Source organism: Lithobates pipiens, unplaced genomic scaffold (genome assembly GCF_037356315.1).
Source record: "Lithobates pipiens isolate NorthernLeopardFrog02 unplaced genomic scaffold, aLitPip1_a1.2 Scaffold_19, whole genome shotgun sequence".
Classification (NCBI taxonomy): Eukaryota; Metazoa; Chordata; class Amphibia; order Anura; family Ranidae; genus Lithobates; species Lithobates pipiens.
The window spans coordinates 216,126,098-216,153,197 of NW_027507764.1; the positions used below are offsets into that span (position 1 = coordinate 216,126,098).

The window sequence follows — 27,100 nt, forward strand, 5'->3', positions numbered from 1 at the left end:
GACGCATGCGCCGTGGTGTGTAAAGGCTGGTTGGCAGAGTCCATGTTATGGTTGGAGAGTGCTACGCCGCATGCGCGCTTGTTCTGAGACAGGAGGGAGGTCAAGGGAAAGATGGCGTTACCCTTAGGACCATCTGGAGGTGTCTTCAGCGTGTTACTGAGGTGTTGGATAAGGACAGAGGAGACTCTGCTCCGGTCTCTCGGCTTGCAGCCCTTCCATCCAGGTGATGTTTCTTTTCCACGTGCTTGTAGTAGGCAGACATCAGCTTCATGGCACCTTCACTACAATGCAGAACCCTGTGTATAGGTCAGTTCTGGAGGTATGTGTGCCTTCAGATATACATTTCTAGGGGCTGCCATAATGGTGAGTACATCTAGGTGGTGGTTGATGGGATTAGGGCATGACATGCTTCATGTGATAGCCCATCTCCAGCACTAGTCCAAAAAAAAACACACAAACCTTTCACCTTAACCACTACAGATCCGCGCTATAGCCGAATGATGGCTGCTTTGCCGGAATGACATCGTCCCATGCCCGAGCGGCCTGCACGCTCCATGCAGGACGTGCGGCACACTCTGTGATCAGCGAGTCTATGAGACTCGCTGGATCACAAATCGGAGTGACCCCTTATCCCGACCCCCCTTATCACGTATTCAGCTGTCAGCAAATGACAGCTGATCACGTGATGTAATCGGCTATTTTTTCTCCTTGCGCTGACAGCATGAGGAGTAAAAAAAAAACAAAAAAAAAAAAAAGGGGCGATCGCTGGTGGCTGTGATCGAGACATAAGTCCCAATCACGGCGAGCTGCTGCAGATCTTTAGTGCCCACCTAGCAGTAGGCAACAGTGCCACCCATCAGTGCCCACAGTACCACCTATCAGTGCCTCAACAAAGGTGGCACTGATGTGCAACACTGATCAGTGGTACCTATCAGTGCCCCCTTATCTGTGCCTACCAGTAAAGCCTCATCAGCGCATATGAATGAAGGAGAAAAATTAGCTGTTTTGCAAAATTTTATAACAAACTATGAAACATGATTTTTTATTTTAATTTTTTTTGTCCAAATTTTCCATCTTTTTTTGTTTAGCAAAAAATAAAAATCCCAGCTGTGATTAAATACCACCAAAAGAAAGCTCTATTTGTGGGGGGGGGGGGGGGGGGAATCATAAAAATTACATTTTGGGTACAGTGTTGTATGACCGCACAATTGTCATTCAAAGTGTGACGGCGCTGAAAATTGGTCTGGGCAGGAGGGGGGTTTAAGTGCCCAGTAAGCAAGTGGTTAAAGAGGAAATGCAGTCTGCTCACATAATTTGTAATAAAAACATCTTTGCCATTCTGAAGCTTCCCTCCAACCACTTTGATATATATATATATATATATATATATATATATATATATATATATATATATATATATATATATATATATATATATATATATATATACATACATACATACACACACACACACACACACACACACACACACACACACACACACACACACACACAGCGATTCTGTACTTGTCAAATATTCTGCAAAAATCTCCCTCCACTGAGTCTGGCTGCAGCCATTTTAACTGTGGGCAGCTGAAGCTGCTGCCTGTTCACTTCCTGGATTTACAGACGCACACCTCCAGCCGTGCAGCTTTCATTGGCCCTCTTATGACTCGTCCCCCCTCCCTTCCTGGCAAACTCTCATAAGCCTAGGCTAATGACCAGACAAGAAACGGAAAGTGGGTAAGGTATTTACTGGCAGAAAAAAATGTTTTACTATCCAAAGATAAAACAACAAGGGCAGAAGATTTAATAGATGGGAAGATGAAAAAAAAATGACGGAAGGTCCGCTTTAATGCATAGAATGCATTAAGGGGAAAAACCTTGAGACTTTACAACTCCTTTAACTGCTTCACCACTGGGCACTTTTACCCCCTTCATGCCCAGCCAGCTTTTAGCACTGTCGCAATTTGAATGACAGTTGCGCGGTCATGCAACACTGTGCCCAAATTACATTTTTATTTGAAATTGTATGTATGTGGAGGGGCGCTCTATGGCAAGAAGAATAATTTTGGAAAGGAAGTAGAAAGTATGTTCTAATCGGAGCAGCAGACACTTTTTTTGAGTGAACTCTCAATGAAAAATAGAAAAAGGGGAGAAGGGGGTGTGTTGCGCTTCCTTAGATACCAAGAAAGAAATAAACTCATGTGATAAATAGAGACTATCAATTCTCCACAAAATGTGAGTGAACAAAGTGCAATAGTGCTTAGTATGTAATACTTAAAACTTATAAAATTGCATTCAAATTAACATCTAATATATAATGTGCTTGTGCATCATTCCGGTGTCTAAAAATAGGCAAAGATGTGTCTACGGCTATAAAGTGCATATAATTGATTATTATTGCAATGTGTATATAGAAAAAAGGTGAAACATCTAAGATAAAACTACAAACGAATATGTACCAATAAATCAATGTGATAAATGATCTAAAAAAGATTCTATGGATACTTTAAACGTGCAAAAAACAGAGAGAAGCAATAATATATTCCTTGATGAAAAAGGAAACAGAGTAGCAGCAAAAAAATGTGAATCTCGATAAAGTGTCCCATCATACACAGTCCAATCGTGCAACTCTAAAGTGTGATTTCACAACCAAACATCAAGTGCAATGTGCCAAGGTAGTTTTCCTCCAAACGGTATCCCGTGTCAGTGCTGGTATTCCTAAATAATTACCTCACAGCTGTAAGGTATACAGCAAGACAACAGATTTGCAGGGGCAATTCCGGGGGGTCAAAAAGGCTGTGACTGGGACTTCTGACAGTGCCGCTCTTCCTTGCAGTTTTGGCCGACAAGCAATGCTCAAAATAACAAGTGAGAGATATCCTCCATGGTGTAGTAATAAACGAACGATCTATTTGTAAAAAATAAAACTACTCACAAACAGGAGCGAATAGGCAGGCACACAAAGCTAAACAGATCGGTGGATGGTACGAACGTCACTTCCGATTTCCTACGCGTTACGTCACGAATGGACTTCAACTGGGATAGTTCTAAAGGGATCGGAAGTGCTTTATGAGAGTATTGGGCGGATCACGTCCGCCCACTATTTCCATAACTAGAGTGTGTAATCGCACAAACAGGCAGTCGCATCGCCCAGCATTAGCATAGCTAGGGCGTGCGTTAGTAGAGCGGGCCATTCGAATTCCGGGGGTGTGTCCCGCTCTGTATCTTGCTTCCCACCACACTCAAAATATATTCGTTAAAATAACGAGCGGGTGCGGGCAATGTGAGAAGGGGAAAACGACCGGACAATAGGGTATACTTAAAATTACGAATCTATCGTGAAACTCAATATTACTACGTGTCTAGGACAAAAGACAAGGTGCTCTAAATTACTGCCTGTTTTTAAGTAATAAGATTTTTTTAAGTTTTGAGATGTGTAATTTTGTCTCAAAATAGTAAAAACTACTGGTTTTTGTAATTTTGTACCATCAAATTAATGGCTGCCTCTGTGTTAATCCTAACCAGGTTTTGCCATTAGAATAAAGCCCGTTTTTTTGTCGATGATAATTAAGGTCTTCGAAAAAATGGCCGACAGCATAATCGTATATTAGAACATGTAGTACTTGTCTCTACTTTCGTTAGAGTGACATATATGCAAGTACGCTATACTAAGTGAGCCTTTTCTCCTTGTCTTTTGTCCTAGACACGTAGTAATATTGAGTTTCACGATAGATTCGTAATTTTAAGTATACCCTATTGTCCGGTCGTTTTCCCCTTCTCACATTGCCCGCACCCGCTCGTTATTTTAACGAATATATTTTGAGTGTGGTGGGAAGCGAGATACAGAGCGGGACACACCCCCGGAATTCGAATGGCCCGCTCTACTAACGCACGCCCTAGCTATGCTAATGCTGGGCGATCCGACTGCCTGTTTGTGTGATTACACACTCTAGTTATGGAAATAATAGTGGGCGGACGTGATCCGCCCAATAATCTCTTAAAGCACTTCCGATCCCTTTAGAACTATCCCAGTTGAAGTCCATTCCTGACGTAACGTGTAGGAAATCGGAAGTGACGTTCGTACCATCCACCGATCTGTTTAGCTTTGTGTGCCTGCCTATTTGCTACTGTTTTGTGAGTAGTTTTATTTTTTACAAATAAATCGTTCGTTTTAAATTACTACACCATGGAGGATATCTCTCACTTGTTATTTTGAGCATTGCTTGTCGGCCAAAACTGCAAGGAAGAGCGGCACTGTCAGAAGTCCCAGTCACAGCCTATTTAACCCCCCGGAATTCCCCCTGCAAATCTGTTGTCTTGCTGTATACCTTACAGCTGTGAGGTAATTATTTAGGAATACCAGCACTGACACGGGATACCGTTTGGAGGAAAACTACCTTGGCACATTGCACTTGATGTTTGGTTGTGAAATCACACTTTAGAGTTGCACGATTGGACTGTGTATGATGGGACACTTTATCGAGATTCACATTTTTTTGCTGCTACTCTGTTTCCTTTTTCATCAAGGAATATATTATTGCTTCTCTCTGTTTTTTGCACGTTTAAAGTATCCATAGAATCTTTTTTAGATCATTTATCACATTGATTTATTGGTACATATTCGTTTGTAGTTTTATCTTAGATGTTTCACCTTTTTTCTATATACACATTGCAATAATAATCAATTATATGCACTTTATAGCCGTAGACACATCTTTGCCTATTTTTAGACACCGGAATGATGCACAAGCACATTATATATTAAATGTTAATTTGAATGCAATTTTATAAGTTTTAAGTATTACATACTAAGCACTATTGCACTTTGTTCACTCACATTTTGTGGAGAATTGATAGTCTCTATTTATCACATGAGTTTATTTCTTTCTTGGTATCTAAGGAAGCGCAACACACCCCCTTCTCCCCTTTTACATTTTTATTATTTAATTTTTTTTCACGCAAATAGCGCTCTCTTTTGGTGATATTTATCACCACTGGGTTTTTTATTTGTTGCTAAAAAAAAGTTTGTGTCAGAAAATATTGAAAATAAGTAATGTTCTCCTTCACTGATGAGGCACTGAAATGCAGCAATGATTGGGGCTACATGATGATGATCAGTGCCCTGATTACCTGTACAGTCTTCCCTGTGAGGAGATGCCACTGATTGGCTCTCCTTGCCTCACACTGTCATTGTGAGGAGAGCTGATGAATGGCACTTCTGCATTTACATATGATTGGACACAGCCGAGATCTGCATCATCGGCTCTTTACCGAGATCAGGGTCATGCCGTGGCCTAGGGATACGGCACAGCCACCGTGCTCTGGGCTCCATGGGTGACACTGGGATGACATTAGGGTTGTCCCAATACTAGTATTGGTATCGGCACCGATACCGAGCATTTGCCCAAGTACCTGTACTCAGACAAATGCACCCAATACCTGGACAGTCAGCAGTGATTGGTGCGTGGGGGGAGTTACAAGCTTCTCCCCCCCCGTGGCTTTCAGCTGCTTTAGTGAAATCTATACTGTCATCGCATCCTCCGTGTCCCCCCTCTGTTTTTCCTCCGTGTCCTTGTAACTTCCTGTGATCACGATTTCTCAGTTTATGAATGGAGAGGAGCCGCTGTCTTCTCTCCATTCATTTTCAGTGTAGCTGAGGCTGCAGGGAAAGGGACTGGGAAATCTCTATCCTCGGTCTCTTTCTCTGTCTCAAGGGGGAAATATCAAGGGTCTGTTAAGACCCCTGATATCTCACCAAAGCCCCCAACAGGGCTGATTTAAAAAAAAAAAAAAAAAAGTATTGCAATAAATAATAATAAAAAAATAAATTAAATTTAAATAAAAACACACAGACACCATGCACCCCCTCCCTCCTAAAAAACAAAAACAAAACACTGTTACGTGACATTATAAAAAAAAAGTATCGGCGAGTACTTGGAAAAAGTATCGGTAATTGTACTCGGTCTTAAAGTGGTATCGGGACAACCCTAGGTGAAATATGACAAAAGGAGATCCTGCCGCCGTGATTTCTCTATACGGTAGACAGGAGAAGGTTAAAGAACCTTCTCACCCTCCACTTTTTTTTTTTTTTTTTTTTTTTTTTTTTTTTCTTCCCCCCTCTACCCCGGCTTACATTGTGGCAGGTTCTCAGCAACCGTCAATCAGGCTCCTTGCCACTATGTTTGTGTTTGATGTCATCAGACAACCTGCCAGGTATTCCGGGTACAGCCGGCAAGCGTCCTGATGTCCTGCTAGGTTACTCCTCGCAGCCCCATGCACTGCAAAATGCAGCACTATTTCCCTGAACTGGGAACCCCCCTGCTCTTGCAGTTTAAAAATTGAGCAAGGGACCTTTTTGTGTTTTCAGGAGCAATTTGGCTAGAAGAGCCCCACATGTGTGAACTTGACCTAAGGCCTTCTGGGATATGTGTAGTACATATCCCGGGAGGCACAGTTCATGTCATTCACCTAGGTGAATGATGTATATTGGAGGTGGGACTGAACCTTTTTTCAGAAAATAAGTAGTAAACAAACAAATCAGATATTCAGGAAGCGAGGTGGACAGGAGGGACTTTTCATTTGAGAGTGAAGATTTGCTTTAAGTGACACCAGTCTTCTCTTCTAGAGGTGACCTTCTGTGGGTGTCGCATCACTACCTATGAGATGTGGATCCTTCCTATTAGATGGCTGTCAGGGGGTTCTCTCAAGAGGGTGAGGAGTATGATGTCATTGCAGAGGGACAGCAGGGGCCGGTTGTCTTGTGGCGCAATTGCAACACTGAATCGGCGGCCTCGCACAACAGAAGCAGTGGCAGTGAGGGACCTGGATGGATGGGGGACTTAAGCCTGGTACACACTATGAGGTTTGAGCTCTGGTCTGAGCCACTGTACTAACTATGCAAAGTTAGTGCAGCGATCTCCTCTGAGCTGTTGTGTTCTGACAGGGGGACGTCCCCCCACCACAACACTCCGATCAGCGTTCTCTGCCGTTGGCTGAGTGCGCTGATCGGGAGTTGGTCAGCTGCTGGTTTTCCAGCATGCACGTCCGATAGAAGCTAGCCAAACCAACGTACACACGGGCCGAATGTCAGCCTATCTCTCCAGACATGTACTAGGCTTTAGGTGAGTATGTCTGCCTTCACTAGATAAGGGGAATAGACTATTGGCAGGAGATGAGGTGAAACTGTAGTTTTTTGCCCAGTGTGATGCTTTGAAGCCGAAGTACCAGTATACAAAGTGTATACAGCACCAGAGTCATATCTTATGTCTAATGGAATATATCCCACATCCTGCTGGTGTAAAAATCCTCTATTCAGTAACTCTGAATCCTCCTCACGACAGTGAGTTTCCAGCACTGCATAAGTAACTGCTTTAGCTGTAATGGGGGGAACAATCGCACTACTTGCCCTACCCTTCCACCCCCTGCTCCATTCGGACCTCTGTTTGTTTGGTTTTTTTTTTTTTTTTTTTTTTTTTTTTGTACCAGAGGACAGGGAGGACTGGCCCACAGCATGGGACAGTGGCGGAGAGGACCAGCTCCCTTGCCAAATGAGCATTTAATCCATGCAGTGAGGAGGGGACCCTTACTGTACGGATACGAATAAAGCCCATCTATAGTCAAAATCTAGGGCTGCAACTAACTATTATTTTCATTATCGATTAGTTGGCCAATTGTTTGCGATTAATCGGTTAATAACCTTAAAAAAAAAAAAGTGGGTCAAATGTACGTTCATTTTCAACCACAGTGACAGGAAAATTTGGAAATAGAAAACTTCTTAGTCAAAGGAATTTTCAGACAGTGTATGTGGTTTTTGTTCAGAAATTACATTCATTTTTAAAAACCGAATATTCAAGTGAAAATTTCAAACAAAAATTCTTTCAGCGAATGTACAAAGATTTTTCGTCTGAATATTCTCATCTGAAAATTGATCCTCGGTACACACCTATGCAGTTTGCTTTTGATCGGTTTCTGCAGTGCTTTTTGGTGTGCGTTTTGATTTTTGCGCACATGTGATTTTACTGCAATTTGCATTTTTGCATTTTTTTTGGGCAGATTAAAAAAAACACAAATTGCTTCAAAAACGCATTACATGCTTTTCTGCAGCGTCTCCATTGAAGTATATTGGTTCAATAAAGCACCATTTTGCGTTAAAAGTCCCTGACCCTTTCAGATGTGAACATGTCCAATAGGAAACCATGTATATGAACTGTAGTGCATTTCTGAAAAAAGCACCAATAAACGCATAGATGTGAACCAGGTCTAAGCCCTTGTACACACGGTCGGGCAGTCCGACGGAAAATGTCCGATCAGACCGTGTTGTCGGATAATCCGACCGTGTGTGGGCTCCATCTGACTTTTTCCGTCGGAGTGTTCGACCAACAAAGTTTGAGAGCTGGATATAAAAAAAAATTCCGACAACATGATCCGATCGGACTTTGTCCGATCGGTTGTACAGAATCGGACAACGTGCCACGCATGCTCAGATCAAATTCCTAGACCAAAGCTATTGGTTACTAGCCTGAACGTAGTCCCGTAGTAACTAAATAACGCCATTGCGTTATGAATGATCGGATTTTCCGACAACTTTGTCCGACCGTGTGTATGCAACACCAGTTTCGGAAAAAACCTGACGGATTTTGTTGTCGGAATGTCCAACCGTTAAGACGTTTAGTAACATAATGGGGTTAAAAAAAATAAAATGAGCCCTTTATAGTAGGGAAAAAAAGCAGATAATCACTACTGTAAGAGGTTAATTTTTTTTACTGTAACAGTGAAAGTAATATTTACAGTAGCGATTATTTGCACTTTTTGTACTATAAAGGGCTCATTTTTTTTTTTTATGTTACTGGCCAATTAATCGATTATGAAAATGGTAATCAATTCATTTCATAATCGATTAGTTGTCGATTAATCGATTAGTTGTTTCAGCCCTACTAAAATCCTATTTCTAGCCTACTTCTATTAATCTGAACCATCTTGAAGTTTGTAAACGTATGTTGTGAAGACCCCCACACATTTACTTCCTTGAATTCTGTGACATTCACAATGCCCTATGAGTAAGCACTGCTGTGTTCGCACATTTCACAGAGTCTGACCTACAAAGTGCAGAGAGGAGGAGCTTCAGGATGCTGAGTCATTGTAGAACTTGCTGCTTGCAGGCAGCAAGGTACCATGGGATATGTAGTCCTTAGAAATTGAAAGTAAATCGCAATGAAGTTGCAATGCATGCCAGGAAGTTGTGGAAAGAGATGACCAACAGACAGGCAGCAAGCACAACATGAAGGAGATTTCTCTTTGGATTGTCAAATCTAAAATATATATATATATACAGTGCCTTGCGAAAGTATTCGGCCCCCTTGAACTTTTCAACCTTTTGCCACATTTCAGGCTTCAAACATAAAGATATAAAATTTAAATTTTTTGTGAAGAATCGCCAACAAGTGGGACACAATTGGAAGTGGAACTAAATCTATTGGATATTTTAAACTTTTTTAGCAAATAAAAAACTGAAAAGTGGTGCGTGCAAAATTATTCGGCCTCTTTACTTTCAGTGCAGCAAATTCACTCCAGAAGTTCAGCGAGGATCTCTGAATGATCCAATGTTGTCCTAAATGACTGATGGTGATAAATAGAATCCACCTGTGTGTAATCAAGTCTTTGTATAAATGCACCTGCTCTGTGATAGTCTCAGGGTTCTGTTGAAAGCGCAGAGAGCATCATGAAGACCAAGGAACACACCAGGCAGGTCCATAATACTGTTGTGGAGAAGTTTTTTTTTTTTTAAACTTTATATCTTTATTAATTTCTTTTTCATTACAAACATCGCAAACAACCTTTCCATAAAAAAAAAGGGTAGGGACACAATACTATTTTTACATATCCCCATCCCACTCTTCCCTTTCCTACATTCATCACCTCCCCACTCATACTCACTCCTCATACTTCCATCTTATTAAAAAGTACCATCATTCATTTTCTTCCACCATACCTTCCATATCCTATCAAATTTTTTAATACCTCCTTGTCTTATATATGCTACTCTTTCTTTAAAGATAACTCTGTTCATATTTTGCACCCACTCCCCACTCGTTGGAGGTGTAGAGGATTGCCATTTCTGGGCTATAAGTTTTCTAGCTTGAAAAAAACACCTTTAATTTTGCTAGGTTGCCATCTTTAGGTTCACTACTCCCCTTGATCCATCCCAGTACACATCCCACCGGTTCTATTTCTACTACCGTCTCAAAGACATGACTAACTATCCTCACCACCTCCCTCCGGTACTGATGTAGCTTAGGACATCTCCAGAACATGTGGATCATGTCTCCTTCTATCCTTCCACATCTAGGACAAGCTGCATCACTCCTTCTGCCAAACTGGGCCATCCTCTTAGGGGTATAATATGCTCTATACAATAGGAGTAAATGTGAGAACTTTTGAGATGGGGAAATGGACACCCAAGGTGCCACCTCAAGAATCCTCTCCCATTGTTCTTCCGAAATGTTACCCACATCCATCTCCCATTTTTTCCTATTTATTTGAGCCTGTTTTTTTCCCCTGGGATTCCTTACACAACTCTACATACACTTTGGATATTAAGCCTTTCCCCGATTCTGCTCGGAGTAGGTCCTTAATTACTGGCATCTCGCTCCATACTATTGCTGCCCCCTCAAACTGCTTTTCCATAGCGTGCCTAATCTGCAAGTATCTAAAAAAGGACTTTTTCGGAATTAGATACTGATTCCTTAATTCTTGGAATTGCTTCATTTTGCCATTCTGATAAATTTGGTGAACAAAATTTATACCCCTTCTTTCCCATTCCCTTACTTGTCCTATTTTTAGAACCTCATCTAACTTATCATTTGCCCATAGGGGGGAGTATTCTGTATATCCCAATATTCTTTTTGTTATCTCCCACACCTTTGTCATTAACCCTAGCGTAGGGACCTCCCGTACAACCATCCCTGCCTCTAACGCCACTACCAGTGGTCTTCCGAGCAGTTGTTCAAGGGGAGTTCCCTTTTTCCAACCCCCTCCCTCTACCTCCTCTCCTGCCAAATGCTGTAACTGAGCTGCTAGGAAGTAGTTGAACGGGTGTGGGAGTGCGACTCCCCCCTCTTTACTTGGAAGTTGCAGAGTCTTTAACCCAATGCGTGCTTGTCCCCCCTTCCACATCAATTCCCTAAATATGGAGTCTATCTTATAGAACCAGTCCTTGTGTATCCATACTGGCGAATTGTGTAAAACATACAAAAGTTGCGGCACGAGTATCATTTTAATAAGGTTACATCGACCTGCTGCTGATAGAGGTAGTTTCTTCCAAATATTAATTTTTTGTTTAAATTTAGATAACAGTGGGACCAAGTTGTTTACCACATATTGTTTAAGATCTTTGGTAATGCAGATACCCAGATACTTCATCTCACTCACTATCTGGATATGTGCAGCTTCACACGGTATGGGACTATCCAATGGGTCTATAGGCAATAAGCAGGATTTATCCCAGTTTATTTTTAGGCCTGCAAGATGTCCAAAGTTAGTTATTCTGTACATCACTTCCCCTATTGAATGTTGGACATCACCGAGAAGCAAAAGGAGGTCATCTGCAAATAATACTACTTTCTATTCTTCCTCCCCTCTCTTAAAACCTTGTATCCTCATATTTGATCTCAGGGATATAGCCAGGGGTTCAATCGCCATAGCAAACAAGAGGGGGGACAGGGGACACCCCTGTCTCGTGCCTCTCTTCAATCGGATCCCGGCTGAACTCTCATTATTTATTCTAATCCTTGCTTCCGGGGATCTATATAGCATTTTAACCCATTTTATAAATACCGGACCCACCTTATATTCCCTCAAGACTCTCCACAGATATCTCCACTCTAGTGAGTCAAACGCCTTAGCCGCGTCTAAGGATAAGACAGCTCTCTGGCCGTCACCGTCCACTGGTATCTGGAGATTCAGAAAAACCCGTCTTAAATTTATACTCGTGGATCTCCCAGGAATAAATCCTGATTGATCAGGATGAATAATTTTTCCTATCACTCCGTTCAGTCTCTTTGCCAAAACCTTGGCTAGGATCTTTACATCTAGATTCAACAGAGAGATAGGTCTATATGATGAGGGAGTCAGAGGGTCCTTGTTTTCCTTTGGTAACACTATTATATTTGATTCTCTCATTGAGGCCGGGAGATCCCCTACTTCTATCGCCCAGTTAAGAGTTTTTAGGAGCTCCGGGATTAGCACCTCGCCAAAATGGCGATACACCTCTACCGGGAGGCCATCTGGGCCTGGAGCCTTCTGACCTGCCATTTCCCGCACTATACACTGAATCTCTTCCACCGTTATAGGGCCATCTAGCATTTCCCCGTCTTCTTTAGAGAGATGAGGTATTGCCAGTGGACTAAAAAATGTGTCCATTTCCTCCCTCATCTCGGCCTAGCTGGATTGACATAAATACTCATAATAAGCTCTAAATCTCTCTAAAATATCTGTTTTGTTTGTGGATATCCTACCATCTGCCATCCTAATCCTTGATACCATGGACGGGGTTGAATTTGTTTTCACCAAGCATGCTAACATCCGACCTACCCTTTCTCCTCCCCCAAATGCTAGTTGTTTCTGAAATATAAATTTATTTTCAGCCTTCTCTAGCATTATATGACGATATTCCTGCTGCGCTTTTAGCCATTGTCCTTGGTTCTCTGGTGTTGGGTTTTTTATATACTGGATTTCTGAGTTTACCACTCTCTCTGAAGCAGAATCTTCCCTTTCCCCAAACTGTTTTTAGTTTTAGACATCTGTTGTATCAAAAGACCTCGAAGGTAGGCTTTTAATGCATCCCATACTATCCCCAGCGAAGTCGAACCTGTATTCAAATTTACATATTCTTTAAGTAAGCTTAACACTTCCTTTGGATCTCCCATAAGCTCCAACCATACGGGGCTAAATCTCCATCCTCTTTGCTGGTTTCTCTCCCCTATATCTAAGAGGGCCTTCATTGCTGAGTGATCTGATAAACTTCTTGGCATATAGTTTATTTTGTTTACTAGTGCCGCCGCCTCATCATTCCCCATAATCATGTCTATCCTTGACAAGGTTGAATACGTGGCGGAAAAGCATGAGAAAGAGCGAGATTTTAGGTTCTGAATTCTGCAAAGGTCCTTCAGACCCATTTCTCCCATGAACTGCAATAAGCAGCTCTCCTTTATGCCTCCTTGCTGAATCCTCCCACTGGGGAATCTATCCATTGTTTTATCAATAACCATATTAAAATCCCCCATTAATATCAATGGGACTTCCGGCTTGTCCAGCACAAACTCAACCAAGTCATACAGAATATCCATAGTAGAAGGCGGTGGTATGTAAACATTGGCCAAGATCAAAGACTTTCCCTCTAATTTACCGTATAAAAAAAAATATACCTCCCTTGCTCATCAAATCTTCACCTGCATACAGTTAAATGAAACCCCCCTTTTAATAAGAATACTAACCCCCCTGGAAAAGGAGGTATAACACGAGTGATATTGAATATGATATTCCTCCCACCCCAGCTGTGTAATAATAGCTTTTGTAAAATGTGTCTCCTGGAGAAAAAGAAACATTGCTCCATGAGACCTAGCCGTCAGCTTAACTGCAGTCCTCTTCTTCGGGTCACCCATCCCTCTAACATTCCAGGAATATAGGGTAAGACTTCTTCCCCTTAACACTGTGCGTTCACTCATTAATAATTATATTACCCATACCTGAAAACTGATTTGTGTAACTCATCTTTATCATTCCATTTTATGTGATAGACTTTTACCCTTTGTTTCCTCATAAATATAAGTGCTTGCAACCCATCCTTATTATTCCCTTTTATGTGATATACTTTTACCCATTGTTTTATTATACATAAATGTGCTCTATATAGTGCTCTTCTCACTCGAATATGCTTCTTGCACACTTCTCTCACCTGCCAACCATACCTTAAACACCCTAGTCCCCTTTCTCTCCCACCATACCCCTCCTCCTTCTCACACATTTCTCCCATCGCCTCTTTAGGCTTCTCCTGGGGCCTCCTTCTGTGACCTTCCCATACACACCTTGCCTGTAAAACACTCCACGTCTTTTCCTTATACTCTACTCCCTTCCCACACCCGCTCCCCGCTACTCCCCTCCCCCCCAAACACCTCCAAACAGAAAAATTACTCCATGCACTTAATGTAGGAGGGGAGCACCCCTCCAACCCAAGGGGTAGCATGCGTGGAGCTCTCCTCCCTCAGCTCGCCCTCCCCTCCCCCCTCCCCTCCAAATAGCATCTCACCAATTATCCCCCTCTTCCCGCCTCCACCACAACAAAAGCTCTAAAAAAGACTTATAAACAAACAAAGAAAAAAATACTTGTGAACCCACATTCCTCCCCCCCCCCCTCCCTCCAAAACAAGGAGGAAGGGGGGGGGAGCAGAAGACCAATCAGACCCGGGAGTCCATCACTACTAAAGTCTCCGGGGGTGGGCCTCCAACCACTCCTCCACACCCCCAGGGTTGTCAAATATTATAGTCCCTTCAGGAGTATTTATCCGTAATCTTGCAGGATATAGTAACGCATAAGTCATGTTTATTTGGCGGAGTTTCCTTTTAACTTCCCCAAATTTGGCTCTTCTTCTTTGAAGGTCTGGAGAAAAATCGATACTCGAGAACCATTGTATACAATCTTTCCCCTCTCCCTCGCTTTACAGGTGATAGTCTCTTTATCTTTAGAAAACAGTAACTTGGCCAAAAATGGTCTTGGGGGGCGCCCATCTGTGGGGGTCTTGAGGGAACCCTGTGTGCCCTTTCAATAGTAAACGGTGATGAAAAAATATCCTGGCCAAACATATCCCTAAGCCATTTCTCCAGGAAAGCTATAGGGTCTGAACCCTCACACAGTTCTGGCAAACCTATGATCCGGATGTTCTTCCTCCTCATCCTATTTTCCATTTCATCTAACTTGTTTTCCTGTTTAGTTAACTGATCTTGCATTAACCTGAGTTCCCGTATCAAAGGGGTCAAGTCATCTTCAACCCGGCCCACCCGATCCTCTAGGGCTGTGGTCCTTTCCTGGATCCCTTGGATATTCTGTCTGACGTACGATAATTCCTCCTGGATGGAGATAAGTTGAGTACTCATTCCTCCCAGGGACTCTCTACAAAGGTTGACTGCCACCAGAACCTCTTTCAATGTTGGCTCGGGCTCTGAATCTGGTTCAAGACTTTCCTGTAGTCCCTCCTCTAGTGGCCCAGTTGCCCCTTCTAGACTCATATCTTTAACCTGGCCCTGGGAGTTTACCCTTTCGTCGTTTTCCTCCACAGCCGTTGGGGGGAGGCTTGACCCATGACTTTTCCTGGTGCCTTTAACGCCTGATAGCCTATTGGTTTGGGCTTGCTGACCTTGTTGCGGACCATTTGGGGAGGTCTGACTAGGCCCCTGACCTGGATTATGAGCATACTTTTCTAGTTTTGCACCTGCGGCTGCTTGACTTGCTTTAGTCGCACGATGTGATGGCATGATAGCTTTGCTTTGCTCCAAGATAATATTTCCAAACTCTATATGTGTACTTGGTTTCTCTCTCACCAGGAGATGAAAAAAAAGAAAAAAGCAAGGGCCAAAAATTAAAGGGACACACACACCACTTAATTTAGACTTTATAAGGCACGTTCTGGGCTATACCAAGACCTCTCTAGTTCCAAATGGATCCAAATAGCTCCGCCTCCAATCAGTATGTTTAGATATATCAACAAGCACTTTAAAACAGGTTACAGTCCCCTTTTAAAGAAACGATTTACAGTTCTCAATACTCTTATGTGCAGAGAATTCTTAGGTTTCAAGCTTAAGGCAGTGGAAGAGCCTTGCCCAGGCTTTCACGCCAGGGGGCCGGGAGAAGAAAAAAAAAAAACCCCAGACCAAGGGGTATGAAAGCACACACAAAGTAGTTTGCATTCTATACGATGGACTCTAAGCTATACCAGGACCTCTATAGTTCCAAATAGATCCAGATAGCTCCTGCTCCATCCGATATGTTTGAGAATATAAACAGGCACTTTAAATCAAATTGAAATCCCTCCAAAGAATGAATTTACAGTTCTCAATACTTTTATAAGCGGAGAGTTCTTACGTTACAGGATTAAAACAGTGGAAAAGCGTCCAGCAGGTAAGTATATACTGTGGAGATTAATAGATCTCATCCATCTTCCTTCTCCTGTATGTAATCATAAACACAGTTCACATAGATGATTCACACTCACCACCCTGCTTGGCAGTTCACTCTCGCCAGTTCCTTAGGATTGCCTGTATCTTTCTCCCCTTGTACCTCTCCACTGCATATCTCAGAAGTTGCTCTCCACTTCCCTTTGCTAGTCTCATTCCTCCAGGACCCAATCCAGCCTTTCCATGGCTATCAGAGAGGAAGCCATCCCCTCCACAATATCACCCACCGCCGTCAGCGCCTTTACGAGTCTCAATCACTGCAACACGGCGTGGTGGTAGACAGGGGGGGACGTCCGGTCGGCTAAACGCCGTTTTTCCTGGCCGTCCTCCGTCCGGATCGAGGCATGTGGACCGGCAGGTCAGCGGGGTGAGACGCCGCACGTTGCGGTATACTACGAGCATGGAGGGGAGAGCGAGACGGCCACTCACTCACACACTCGCAGCCTCCTCCTTCTCCATCCGGTCACGCCCCTCTTACTTCCGAAGTCATTGTTGTGGAGAAGTTTAAACCTGGATTTGGATACAAAAAGATTTCCCAAGCTTTAAACATCTCAAGGAGCACTGTGCAAGCGATCATTTTGAAATCGAAGGAGTATCGGACCACTGCAAATCTACCAAGACCTGGCCGTCCCTCTAAACTTTTTCAGCTCAGATAAGGAGAAGACTGATCAGAGATGCAGCCAAGAGGCCCATGATCACTCTGGATGAACTGCAGAGCACTACAGCTGAGGTGGGAGAGTCTGTCCATAGGACAACAATCAGTCGTACACTGCACAAATCTGGCCTTTATGGAAGAGTGGCAAGAAGAAAGCCATTTCTCAAAGATATCCATAAAAAGTCTTGTCTAAAGTTTGCCACAAGCCACCTGGGAGACGCACCAAACATGTGGAAGAAGGTGCTCTGGTCAGATGAAACCAAAATCGAACTTTTTGACCACAATGCAAAACGATATGTTTGGCGTAAAAGCAACACAGCTCATCGCCCTCAACACACCATCCCCACTGTCAAACATGGTGATGGCAGCATCATTGTTTGGGCCTGCTTTTCTTCAGCAGGGACAGGGAAGATGGTTAAAATTGAGGGGAAGATGGATGGAGCCAAATACAGGACCATTCTGGATGAAAACCTGTTGGAGTCTGCAAAAAACCTGAAATTGGGATGGAGATTTATCTTCCAACAAGACAATGATCCCAAACATACAGCAAAATCTACAAAGGAATGGTTCACAAATAAACGTATCCAGGTGTTAGAATTAGAGGTCGACCTATATGGGTTTTTCTCTGGCCGATACCGATATTTAGAAATCGCCACGGCCGATGGCCGATCTATGATGCCGATTTATTTTTTATTTTTTTGGGCCGATATGTTAGGCCGATTTATTTATTTATTTATTTTTTTCCCCCTTCATCTCATAAAATCTAACAGACACTGGGGTGTTTTTCAGGCACTTTAAAATAGTGCCTGCAAAACGGCTCCCCTGCAGTCTGTGTGGAAGCCCCGAGTGCTTTCACACTGAGGAGATGCGCTGGCAGGACGTTAAAAAAAAATGTCCTGCAAGCGGCATCTTTCGAGTGGTGTATACCGCTCCTCCGCCACTCCTGCCCATTGAAATAAATGGACACCGCTGCCGAAGCACCTGCAATGCGATTTGATAGCGGCGCTTCACGGGCACATTTAACCCCTTCCTGGGCTGCTAGCTGGATTATAAGTGCCCCGCTAAAATGACGGTAAAGCGCCGCTAAAACTGGCAGCATTTTACCGTCAACGTCTGCTCGCTCCAGTGTGAAAGCAGCCTTAAAGCTGGAGTCTGACTTTTTTTTTTTTTTTTTAAAAGCCAGCAGCTACAAATACTGCAGCTGCTGACTTTTAAAATAATGACACTTACCCGCCCAGCGCGCCCGCGATGTCGGCACCCGAAGCCGATCTCTCGATCGTCTCTCGGGTATGGGAATCAGGAAGTGGAGCCTTTTAGGTTCATTTCCTGGTTCCCTACTGCGCATGCACGAGTCGTGCTGCGCAATAAGGATGGTCCCCGCTGTCTCTGGGATCCGTGTGTTTCCCAGCAGGCAGCGGGGGATCTTCGGAAAGAGACGTAGATTCTGCGGAAAGGGGCGTACCTTCTGCAGAATCTACGCCGGAAGTGGGTGCAGATACCTGTACTGTACAGGTACCTGCACCCCCCAAAGCCCCCCCCCCCCCTGAAAGGTGCCAATTGTGGCGCCGGAGGGGGGAGGGTTCCAATGAGCGGAAGGTCCACTTTAGGGTGGACCTCCGCTTTAAAAGATACAGAAAATTTATTAAACAAAACAAACATCCAAACAGTTCACTTGTATGTATAATTTAGAATGAAATATATATATATATATATATATATATATATATATATATATATATATATATATATATATATATATATATATATATATATATATATATATATATATATATATATATATATATATATATATAAAAAATTTGTATATTACACAAAAACAGGTAATCAAAACTTTTGGATGAAAAAAAAAATGGACTAACTTTACTGTTTTTTTTTTTTTTATCTGTGTATTTTTTTCCAAAAAAATGGATTTTGAAAGACCGCTGCGCAAATACCGTGTGACATAAAATATTGCAACAACCGCTATTTTATTCCCTAGGATCTCTGCTAAAAAAATATAAATAAGTTTTGGGGGTTCTAAGTGAATTTCTAGCAGAAAATACAGGATTTTTATTTGTAAGCATCAAGTGTCAAAAAAGATTTAGTCTTTAAATGGTTAAAATGAGAACTCTACCCACTGAGATGAGTTCATTCATTCAAGTGTAAACATTGTATCTTTTTGATCTTTTCTTGGCAGACTACCCAGAGAGGAGACAAGTCGCTTCACTCAAGTTTGACTCCTATTACTGAAGTCATTTGCAAGTCACGCTGAATATATCATCGGCCTTTTTTAACAGCACAATCGGGCGATGCAGATTAATTAAAAAAACGCCAAATATCGGCCAATATATCGGTCGACCTCTAGTTAGAATGGCCAAGTCAAAGTCCCGACCTGAATCCAATCGAGAATCTGTGGAAAGAGCTGAAAACTGCTGTTCACAAGCGCTCTCCATCCAACCTCACTGAGCTTGAGCTGTTTTGCAAGGAAGAATGGGCAAGAATTTCAGTCTCTCGATGTGCAAAACTGATAGAGACATACCCCAAGCGACTTGCAGCTGTAATCGTAGCAAAAGGTGGCTCTACAAAGTATTAGCGCAAGGGGGCCGAATAATTTTGCACGCCCCACTTTTCATTTTTTTATTAGTTAAAAAAGTTTCAAAAATCCAATAGATTTCGTTCCACTTCACAATTGTGTCCCACTTGTTGGTGATTCTTCACAAAAAATAAAAATGTTATATCTTTATGTTTGAAGCCTGAAATGTGGCAAAAGGTTGAAAAGTTCAAGGGGGCTGAATACTTTCGCAAGGCACTGTGTGTATGTGTGTGTGTGTATATATATATATATATATATATATATATATATATATATATATATATATATATATATATATATATATATATATATATATATATATATATATATATATATATATATATATAAAAATATATATATATATATTATTCTTACAGTGCTGGTGTAATAAATTGAAAGTGTATGCCGTGACCTTAGAACTTTTTAAAGCAGCCCGGAGTTAGGCTCGAAAACTAAAGGGTTCTCTTCAATTAACAGTTTTTTGTTCTCTTCCAGCTTTAGCTATTCAGTCTCCAGTAACAAGTCCCATTGAGACAGAGGAGGACAGGTCTGACAATGCTCCCAGTTTTCTGGATAGCATCTTTTGGATGGCTGCACCTAAGTCCAGGAGAACAATTGAAGTAAATCGCTGTCGACGAAGAAATCCTAATAAACTTGTAAAAGAAAAGGTAATATTTGTTTAAAGCCTAACTTCAACATTCTCTATGCATTGAGTCTCTTAACAGTGTTGATGCATAATGCTGTATTGAAATAGCATGGCCTGGCATTCTGATATTTGCTAAACGTGATGCTATATATATATTGTGTGATCTGGCACACAATTGCCACCCTGTAGCAATAAAACTGCTATAGGGCAGACCTGAACTGGTTAAAAAGGTTCTAGGATTAAACCTAAATAAGGTGACAATTGCGCGGTCGTGCAACCTTGCACCCAAACAAAACTGACGTCGCTTTTTCTCTTGTATTCACTGACCAACACAGCTCCTCTCTGTAACAAAATGGGTTGTTAGCCCTATCACTGGAGATACTAGGCAAGTTGTAATACAATACTTGAGAACTTTTAGTTCTGCCCATGGGGCGGTCCCTATGCTACAACCCCACAGCCTGCTCAGGCAGAACTCAAGTTTTTTCTTGCCTGGTGAGGAGATAAGACCTAGGAACCATGCGGGCTCATAGGTCCGTGTTTTTTTTTTTTTTGATGCAGAAGTTTGGCTTTTTGCGCAAGATGAATGATCCTGTGATCTATCAACAGCCGGCTGGGTGACAGGCTGGTTCACTTATCCTTGTAGTCTCCCCAGTCCGGCCAGCGAGCGTGTGCAGGTCGCAGCTAAGGCTCGGCAGGCCACGACATACCTCAGCTCCAGTGGTGCTTGGTGAGCTTTATGCTCCGGGGCGTACATATGACCAGGCTACTGATGTCTGCGTCACAGTGTGCCGAGGCCAGTAGTCTTCCATGTACTGATCAGGAGCTGACTACCGTGGAATGTCTCCCAGCTTCAGGACTGCCTGGCAGGGTGGAGCAGCTGGGCATACCCTGGGAGGTCGATTCAGGGGGCCCCCCCTCACCCCCCTCTTTTCTCTCCCCTCTCCTTAACTCCCTGTACATGTGGGGCTGTACATGTGCTGAAGGGTGTGTGTGTCTGGGCTCTCACCTGGGGGTTTTAGCTGTGCTGGGTGCCTGGGTCCTGAAGCTTAGTCCCGCCGGATGCCTGTGTAGTCATGCCCCTGTGTTGGTGCAGTGCTGTGCCTGCCACATGTTCTCTCTAGACCCTCCATGGCGCTGTTTGGGCGGCCATTTTAAGTATGGGCAAGGGTCAGACTGGCTTCAGTCAGCCATTTTCCTGGTGATTCCCTATTGAAAACACCGGCGGCCATTTTCTTGTAGCCAGACCACGTTTTTGTGCTCTAGCAGCTGCCCCTGTGCCATCTGCTTCCTGTTTGGTCATCACAGAGTGCTGGGAAGGTTATCCTGTGTTCTGAACATCTGTTGGTTCGCCCACCGATCGTTCACCGATCGTGCGACTGGCCGGCCACCGACAGAGTTTTCTGCTATCTCTGCATCTGGGAGCGCTGGGGATCATCAGGCATTGCGGTAATACAGCGCGGAACGGCCCAGGGTGGTGAGTCCAGTGGGTTAAAGCCCCTCAGCCAGCTGCAGCAGGAAGGTGGAACTGTCACGGTCCTAAGTCCCCTTTGGGTGGCAGAGAGGGCAGGGTCAGCATGGCTTCAGTAACTGGTGTTTCTTCCCAAGAAATCCAGGCAATTGCAATCGGGTCACCTGCAGACTGCACGGTCCTTATGGACACCCTTACGGCGGTCCTCAATTCGTTCGTTGCCAAGATAGAGGCGGTACGTGGGAAGAAAGGTGCTAAAAAGCGCCCCCCCCCCCCCCCGTCCTCTGGGGAGAGCTCTGACGCAGACTCGGGTCCTGAGGCAGGTGACCCCCGTCTTGTCAGATGACGCTGACCGGGACTGTTTGGACAGTGAGGATGAGTCCCCGTCTGGGTCCGGGCACGACAAAGGGCTAGTTGGAGCACTTATCACAGCTGTGCATGATACCCTGCAGATTCAGGAGCCAGCGGATCCCTCTGCTGATGTACCTGTCCCTTTTGGGTCCCGCAAGCCAGCACATTCACCTAAGGTGTTCCCGTATCTGACTTATTTTGATAAGTTCATTCACAAGGAATGGGGTCGCCCGCAATGGACCTTTTCGGTCCCCAAATACATGGCGTTACCCCTTTTGAGGAAAGCCTTCTCAAAAAATACTACACCACAGGCCAGGAAGGATAAGGAGCCACGCCATAGGCAAGGGCCCTCTTTTTTCCACCCTGTGCTTCGACAAAACGTCCCCAGCCAGGCAGGACACACACGGACAGCCAAAAGCGTCCCTGGAACCGCAAGCCTAATAAGCCTGCGAACCAAAGTGCTACCGCATGAAGGTTTGCCCCCCACCCATGTCTCGGGTGGGGGGTCGCCTCGGGAGTTTGCAGCCTGGTGGTCCTCCCGGTTATCGACAAAAATGGGTCTGCAATCTGATTTCCATACGCTACAAGATAGTTTCCCTCTTGGCCGCCAAACAGATTCTTCCCCTCCAGCATACCCATATCCCCGGTTCGCCGGGAGGCCCTGTTGGGGGCAGTAAGGGACTTGCTGAATCAGGGGGCGATTGTACCAGTTCCGGATTCGGAACGCTTCCAGGGATTCTACTCAAATCTGTTTGTGGTTCCCAAGAAGGAAGGGGTACGTCCGATCTTGGACTTGAAAGCCCTCAATCACTTTGTAAAAGTGCAGAGGTTCAGCATGGAATCAGTTCGCTCAGTAGTCGCTGCACTCCATCAAGGGCACTTCCTGGTGTCCTTGGACATCCAGGATGCATACCTGCACATACCCATATGCCTTCGGCATCAAAAATTTCTCAGTTTGGCAGTCGGGGAAGCCGATTTGGGGCCCTTCCCTTTGGCCTGGCATCAGCCCCCTGAGTCTTTACCAAGTTACTGGCTCCAGTATTGGCATTGCTGCAACAACGTGGGATTGCGATCGTGGGCTACCTGGACGATCTCCTCCTGAGAGCATCTTCCGCCTCAGAATTAGAGGAGGATTTGGCGATCGCCATGCAGACCCTGCAAGAATTTGGGTGGCTGTTGAACCTAAAGAAGTCAGAGATTGTGCTGACCCAGCGTCTGGAGTACCTAGGTTTGCTATTGGACTCCAGGGAAGCGAGAGTTTTTCTCCCTTCAGACAAATTGCAGACTCTCAGATCTGCGGTCAAACTACTGTTGTACCGCAAGTGGTCGTCACTCCGCTTTTCCAAGCGAGTACTGGTACTCATGGTAGCCTCCTTCGTGGCAGTACCTTATGCCCAGTTCCACACCAGAGTACTGCAGAAGGAGATCTTGTTGAAATGGGACAAATCTCAGTTGTCCCTGGATCAACAGATCATGCATGGATCAACAGATCCAGGTGAGCCAACCAGTCAGGGACTCTCTGATCAGGTGGTTGAGGTCCCCGGTGATTCAGTCCGGAAAATCGCTCCTTCTTCTGAAATGGACGGTGATCACTACGGACGCCAGCCTATCCGGCTAGGGTGGAGTGATGGTGATTCAGTCGGTTCAGGGCACCTGGACGACGGAAGAATCCAAGTTGCCAATCAATCTGCTCGAATTGAGAGCGATCAGGCTGTGACTCCACACATGGTCGTCGAGTCTTCAAGGGCGTCCAATCAGGATACAGTCGGACCACGCCACGGCTGTGGCATACATAAATCACCAAGGGGGAACAAGAAGCTCAGCCGCTGCTCGGGAGGTAGCTCACATACTTTGGTGGGCAGAGCGACACGTGCCGGCTCTGTCGGCCATTACATCCCGGGGGGTGGAAAATTGGCAAGCGGACTATCTGAGTCGACAGATGCTGGACCCAGAAGAATGGGCGTTGCATCCAGAGATATTCAGGCTGCTGTGCCTGAAGTGGGGCACATCAGATGTGGATCTATTGGCCTCCCGTCTCAATCGGAAGGTGCCAAGATTTGTGTCCAGGACAAGAGATCCGTGGGCAGACGCGCTTTTCCTCCGCTAAAACTGTTGACACGTCTGCTTCACAGAGTGGAAGCCGAGGGGATTCCATTAATCCTGGTTGCCTCAGATTGGCCTCAGCGGCCCTGGTACGCAGATCTGGTGCGTCTGGTGGCAGACGCTCCCTGGCGACTGCCGTTGCGAGAGGACCTCCTGTCTCAAGGTCCGATCTTTCATCCTGCTTTACCATCGCTGACTTTAACGGCATGACTATTGAGAGCCAGGTGTTGAGGAACCGGGGTCTGTCGGACTTGGTGATTCCAACTATGTTGAGGGCATGGAAATCTTCTCGGAAGATATAGCATCATACCTGGAAGGCCTACATCTCCATGTGTGAGGAGAAAGGATGTCATCCGCGCTACTTTTGCATATCCAGGATCCTGCTGTTTCTCCAGCATGGAGTTAACCAGAGATTGGCATTAAGCACCATCAAAGGGCAAATTTCAGCTTTGGATGTCCTTTTTTTCAATGACCCCTGGCATTGCACTCCTTAGTGAGTACCTTCATTCAGGGGGTATGACACGTAGTCCATCCGGTGCGTCCACCGTTACCCCCATGGGATTTGAACCTGGTGTTGTCGGCGCTTCAAAAACCGCCATTTGAAAACATCAGGGAGATTCCCCTGTTGACTCTTTACCAGAAACTGGTCTTTCTAGTGGCCATCACATCGGCCAGGAGGGTTTCGAAATTGGCAGCCTTGTCCTGCAAGTCGCCTTATCTGATCATCCACAGGGATAAGGTGGTGTTGCGTCCACAACCGTCCTTTTCTACCGAAGGTGGTCTCGGCTTTTCATATAAATGATGACATTGTATTACCATCGTGTCCTAAGCCGACGCACCCCAAAGAGGTGGCCCTTCACGCTCTCGACGTGGTTAGGGCTCTGAAGGTGTATTTTGTCTGCCCGGTTGCCTTTTGGAAGTCAGACTCACTGTTTGTTTCGGTGGCTGGTCCAAAGAAGGGTATGGCGGTCTCGTCGGCCACCATTTCCAGGTAGATCAGACAGATTGTAGTCCAAGCCTACGCCTTGAAGGGGCAGGTGCCCCCCTTTCCGGTCACTGCCCACTCTACAAGGGCAATCGGAACGTCTTGGGCCTTCCGACACCAAGCGTCGCTCGCTCAGGTGTGTAAGGCGGCGACCTGGTCATCTGTCCATACGTTTACCAAGTTCTACAAGGTAGACGTTAGTGCATCGGCTGATGCTTGTTTTGGCCGCAAAGTTTTGCAGGCGGCTGTGTAGTTGCAATTCTACATGCAATTTATATATTTTTTTCCTGTTTTTTTTCGATAAAAACAGTACGGTTATGTTAATGCACTGTTGCATTACTTCTGCAAATGGTTGTGGTCTTGGGGATCACTCCTGTTGAGGAAACCCAGTTATGTGGTGGTGTTTTTTCCACACACTGTTGTGTGTTTTTTATTTTGTATTTTTTATTTTTTGTGGGTTTAGTTTCACTAGTTCTCACTTGCCATGGTGGTTTAAGTGGGTTGTGTTTTTTTTTTTTTTTTTTTATGCAGTTTTTTTCCCACCCCTCGTTTGGCACTGCTTGGGGACGTCCCATTAATGTTAGAGAGGAGCTGTGTCAGTCGGTGAATATAAGAGAAAATAGGATTTTTGTACTTACCATAAAAATTCTTTTCTCTGTAATTCACCGACCGACACAGCATCCGCCCCTCCTTTTTCTCTTTACGTTATACTGCTTGTTGACGTACTGAGTGGGGTTGTAGCATAGGGACCGCCCCATGGGCAGAGCTAAAAGTTCTGAAGTGTTGTATTAAAACTTGCCTAGTATCTCCAGTGATAGAGCTAACAACCCATTTTGTTACAGAGAGGAGCTGTGTCGGTCGGTGAATTTTTTTTTTTTTGCACTAAATACAATAAAAGATTGACAATTTTGAAAAAAAAAAACATTCTTTTTTACTTTTTGCTATAATATCCCCCAAAAATATATATAAAACATTTTTTTTCCTCCGTTTTTAGGCCGATGTGGTTAATAAAGAGTTATGCAAATATCAAAATGCATCGATTGTTGGCTGTTAGTCTTGGAGGAGTGAGTGTTCATAAGCAGGCTGTATTAATGTGCAGACTGTAATGCCCATATGTGAGGATACATCTCAAATGATTGAAATCTAGTGAATAAAAGGGTTGGGTCAGAGACACTAGAGCTGGGGAGGAAAAGCGTTAGATGATGCTGGTTCCCCAGCCAGGAAATGAGGAGGGCTCTATCTAACTTGCTACAGCGCATAAGGGACACATAGAAGCTCAGTGTACTGTTTTTTTATTGCTGTCCTTGTTCTGTCAGAAAATGTGCTCACTTCCTGTCCCAGTGGCTAGTGTTCACTACAATAGAAAGTGAGGAGAAAAATCTCCTCAATACGGATGCAGATAGAAATAAAACATGACCAAGGTTCTAACCCTTTCTTACTCAAAAATAATTTGAAAAAATTATAAAAATACACCAATTAAAGGAACCAGGGTGGTCTAGTCTATAGAGATATGCATAGATAATTTTTCCCTGAAACTGAAATGTACTTTTTTAATCATGCTCTAAGTAAATGATATGTTTAGCAATGTATGAGTACATACCAGAGTCCATTCACATACCTTGTTACCTTTATGTCATTACCCCAATAACCATCTTTTGTTCTTTTTGCAGAACAACATTGAACAATGTTTCGAATGTGGTCATTTGAAACTGAAACATGTGCTATGTGGATTTTGCTATGAGAAGGTTCGACATGAAACACATCTCATTAGGCAAGAAATAAAAGCTAAAGAAGGTGGTCCGTTCAATTCTCCTACCGTGGAGTCAGTTGTCCTGTATGATGGCGAAACGGCTCATTCAGGAGATGAAGGGAAAAGGATTATTGAGAGAAAACGGAAACGGCCATCATGGTTTACCAATGAATTTTATGCGTAAATTGCACTTGAAAATGTAAAGGCTCTGTGTTCGATAAGACTCTTGTCATTGCAATTAGAAAGGAACTGGCAAAAAAGTGTTCTCTGTTCTGTTTTGTGAATGGATGAAAGTTCATATTAAAAATTCAGTTTTGCA

General features: G+C 44.0%; 1 protein-coding gene across 1 annotated transcript; it reads left to right on the top strand.

Annotated features, from left to right (window-relative positions):
- The first annotated feature begins 56 nt into the window (after positions 1-56).
- On the top strand, positions 57-27,100 carry MRPL32 (mitochondrial ribosomal protein L32). The gene is made up of 3 exons (XM_077491688.1): positions 57-223; positions 19,974-20,146; positions 26,702-27,100. Exons 1-3 carry the CDS (start codon positions 112-114, stop codon positions 26,963-26,965), a joined length of 549 nt encoding a protein of 182 aa, XP_077347814.1. The 5' UTR covers positions 57-111; the 3' UTR covers positions 26,966-27,100.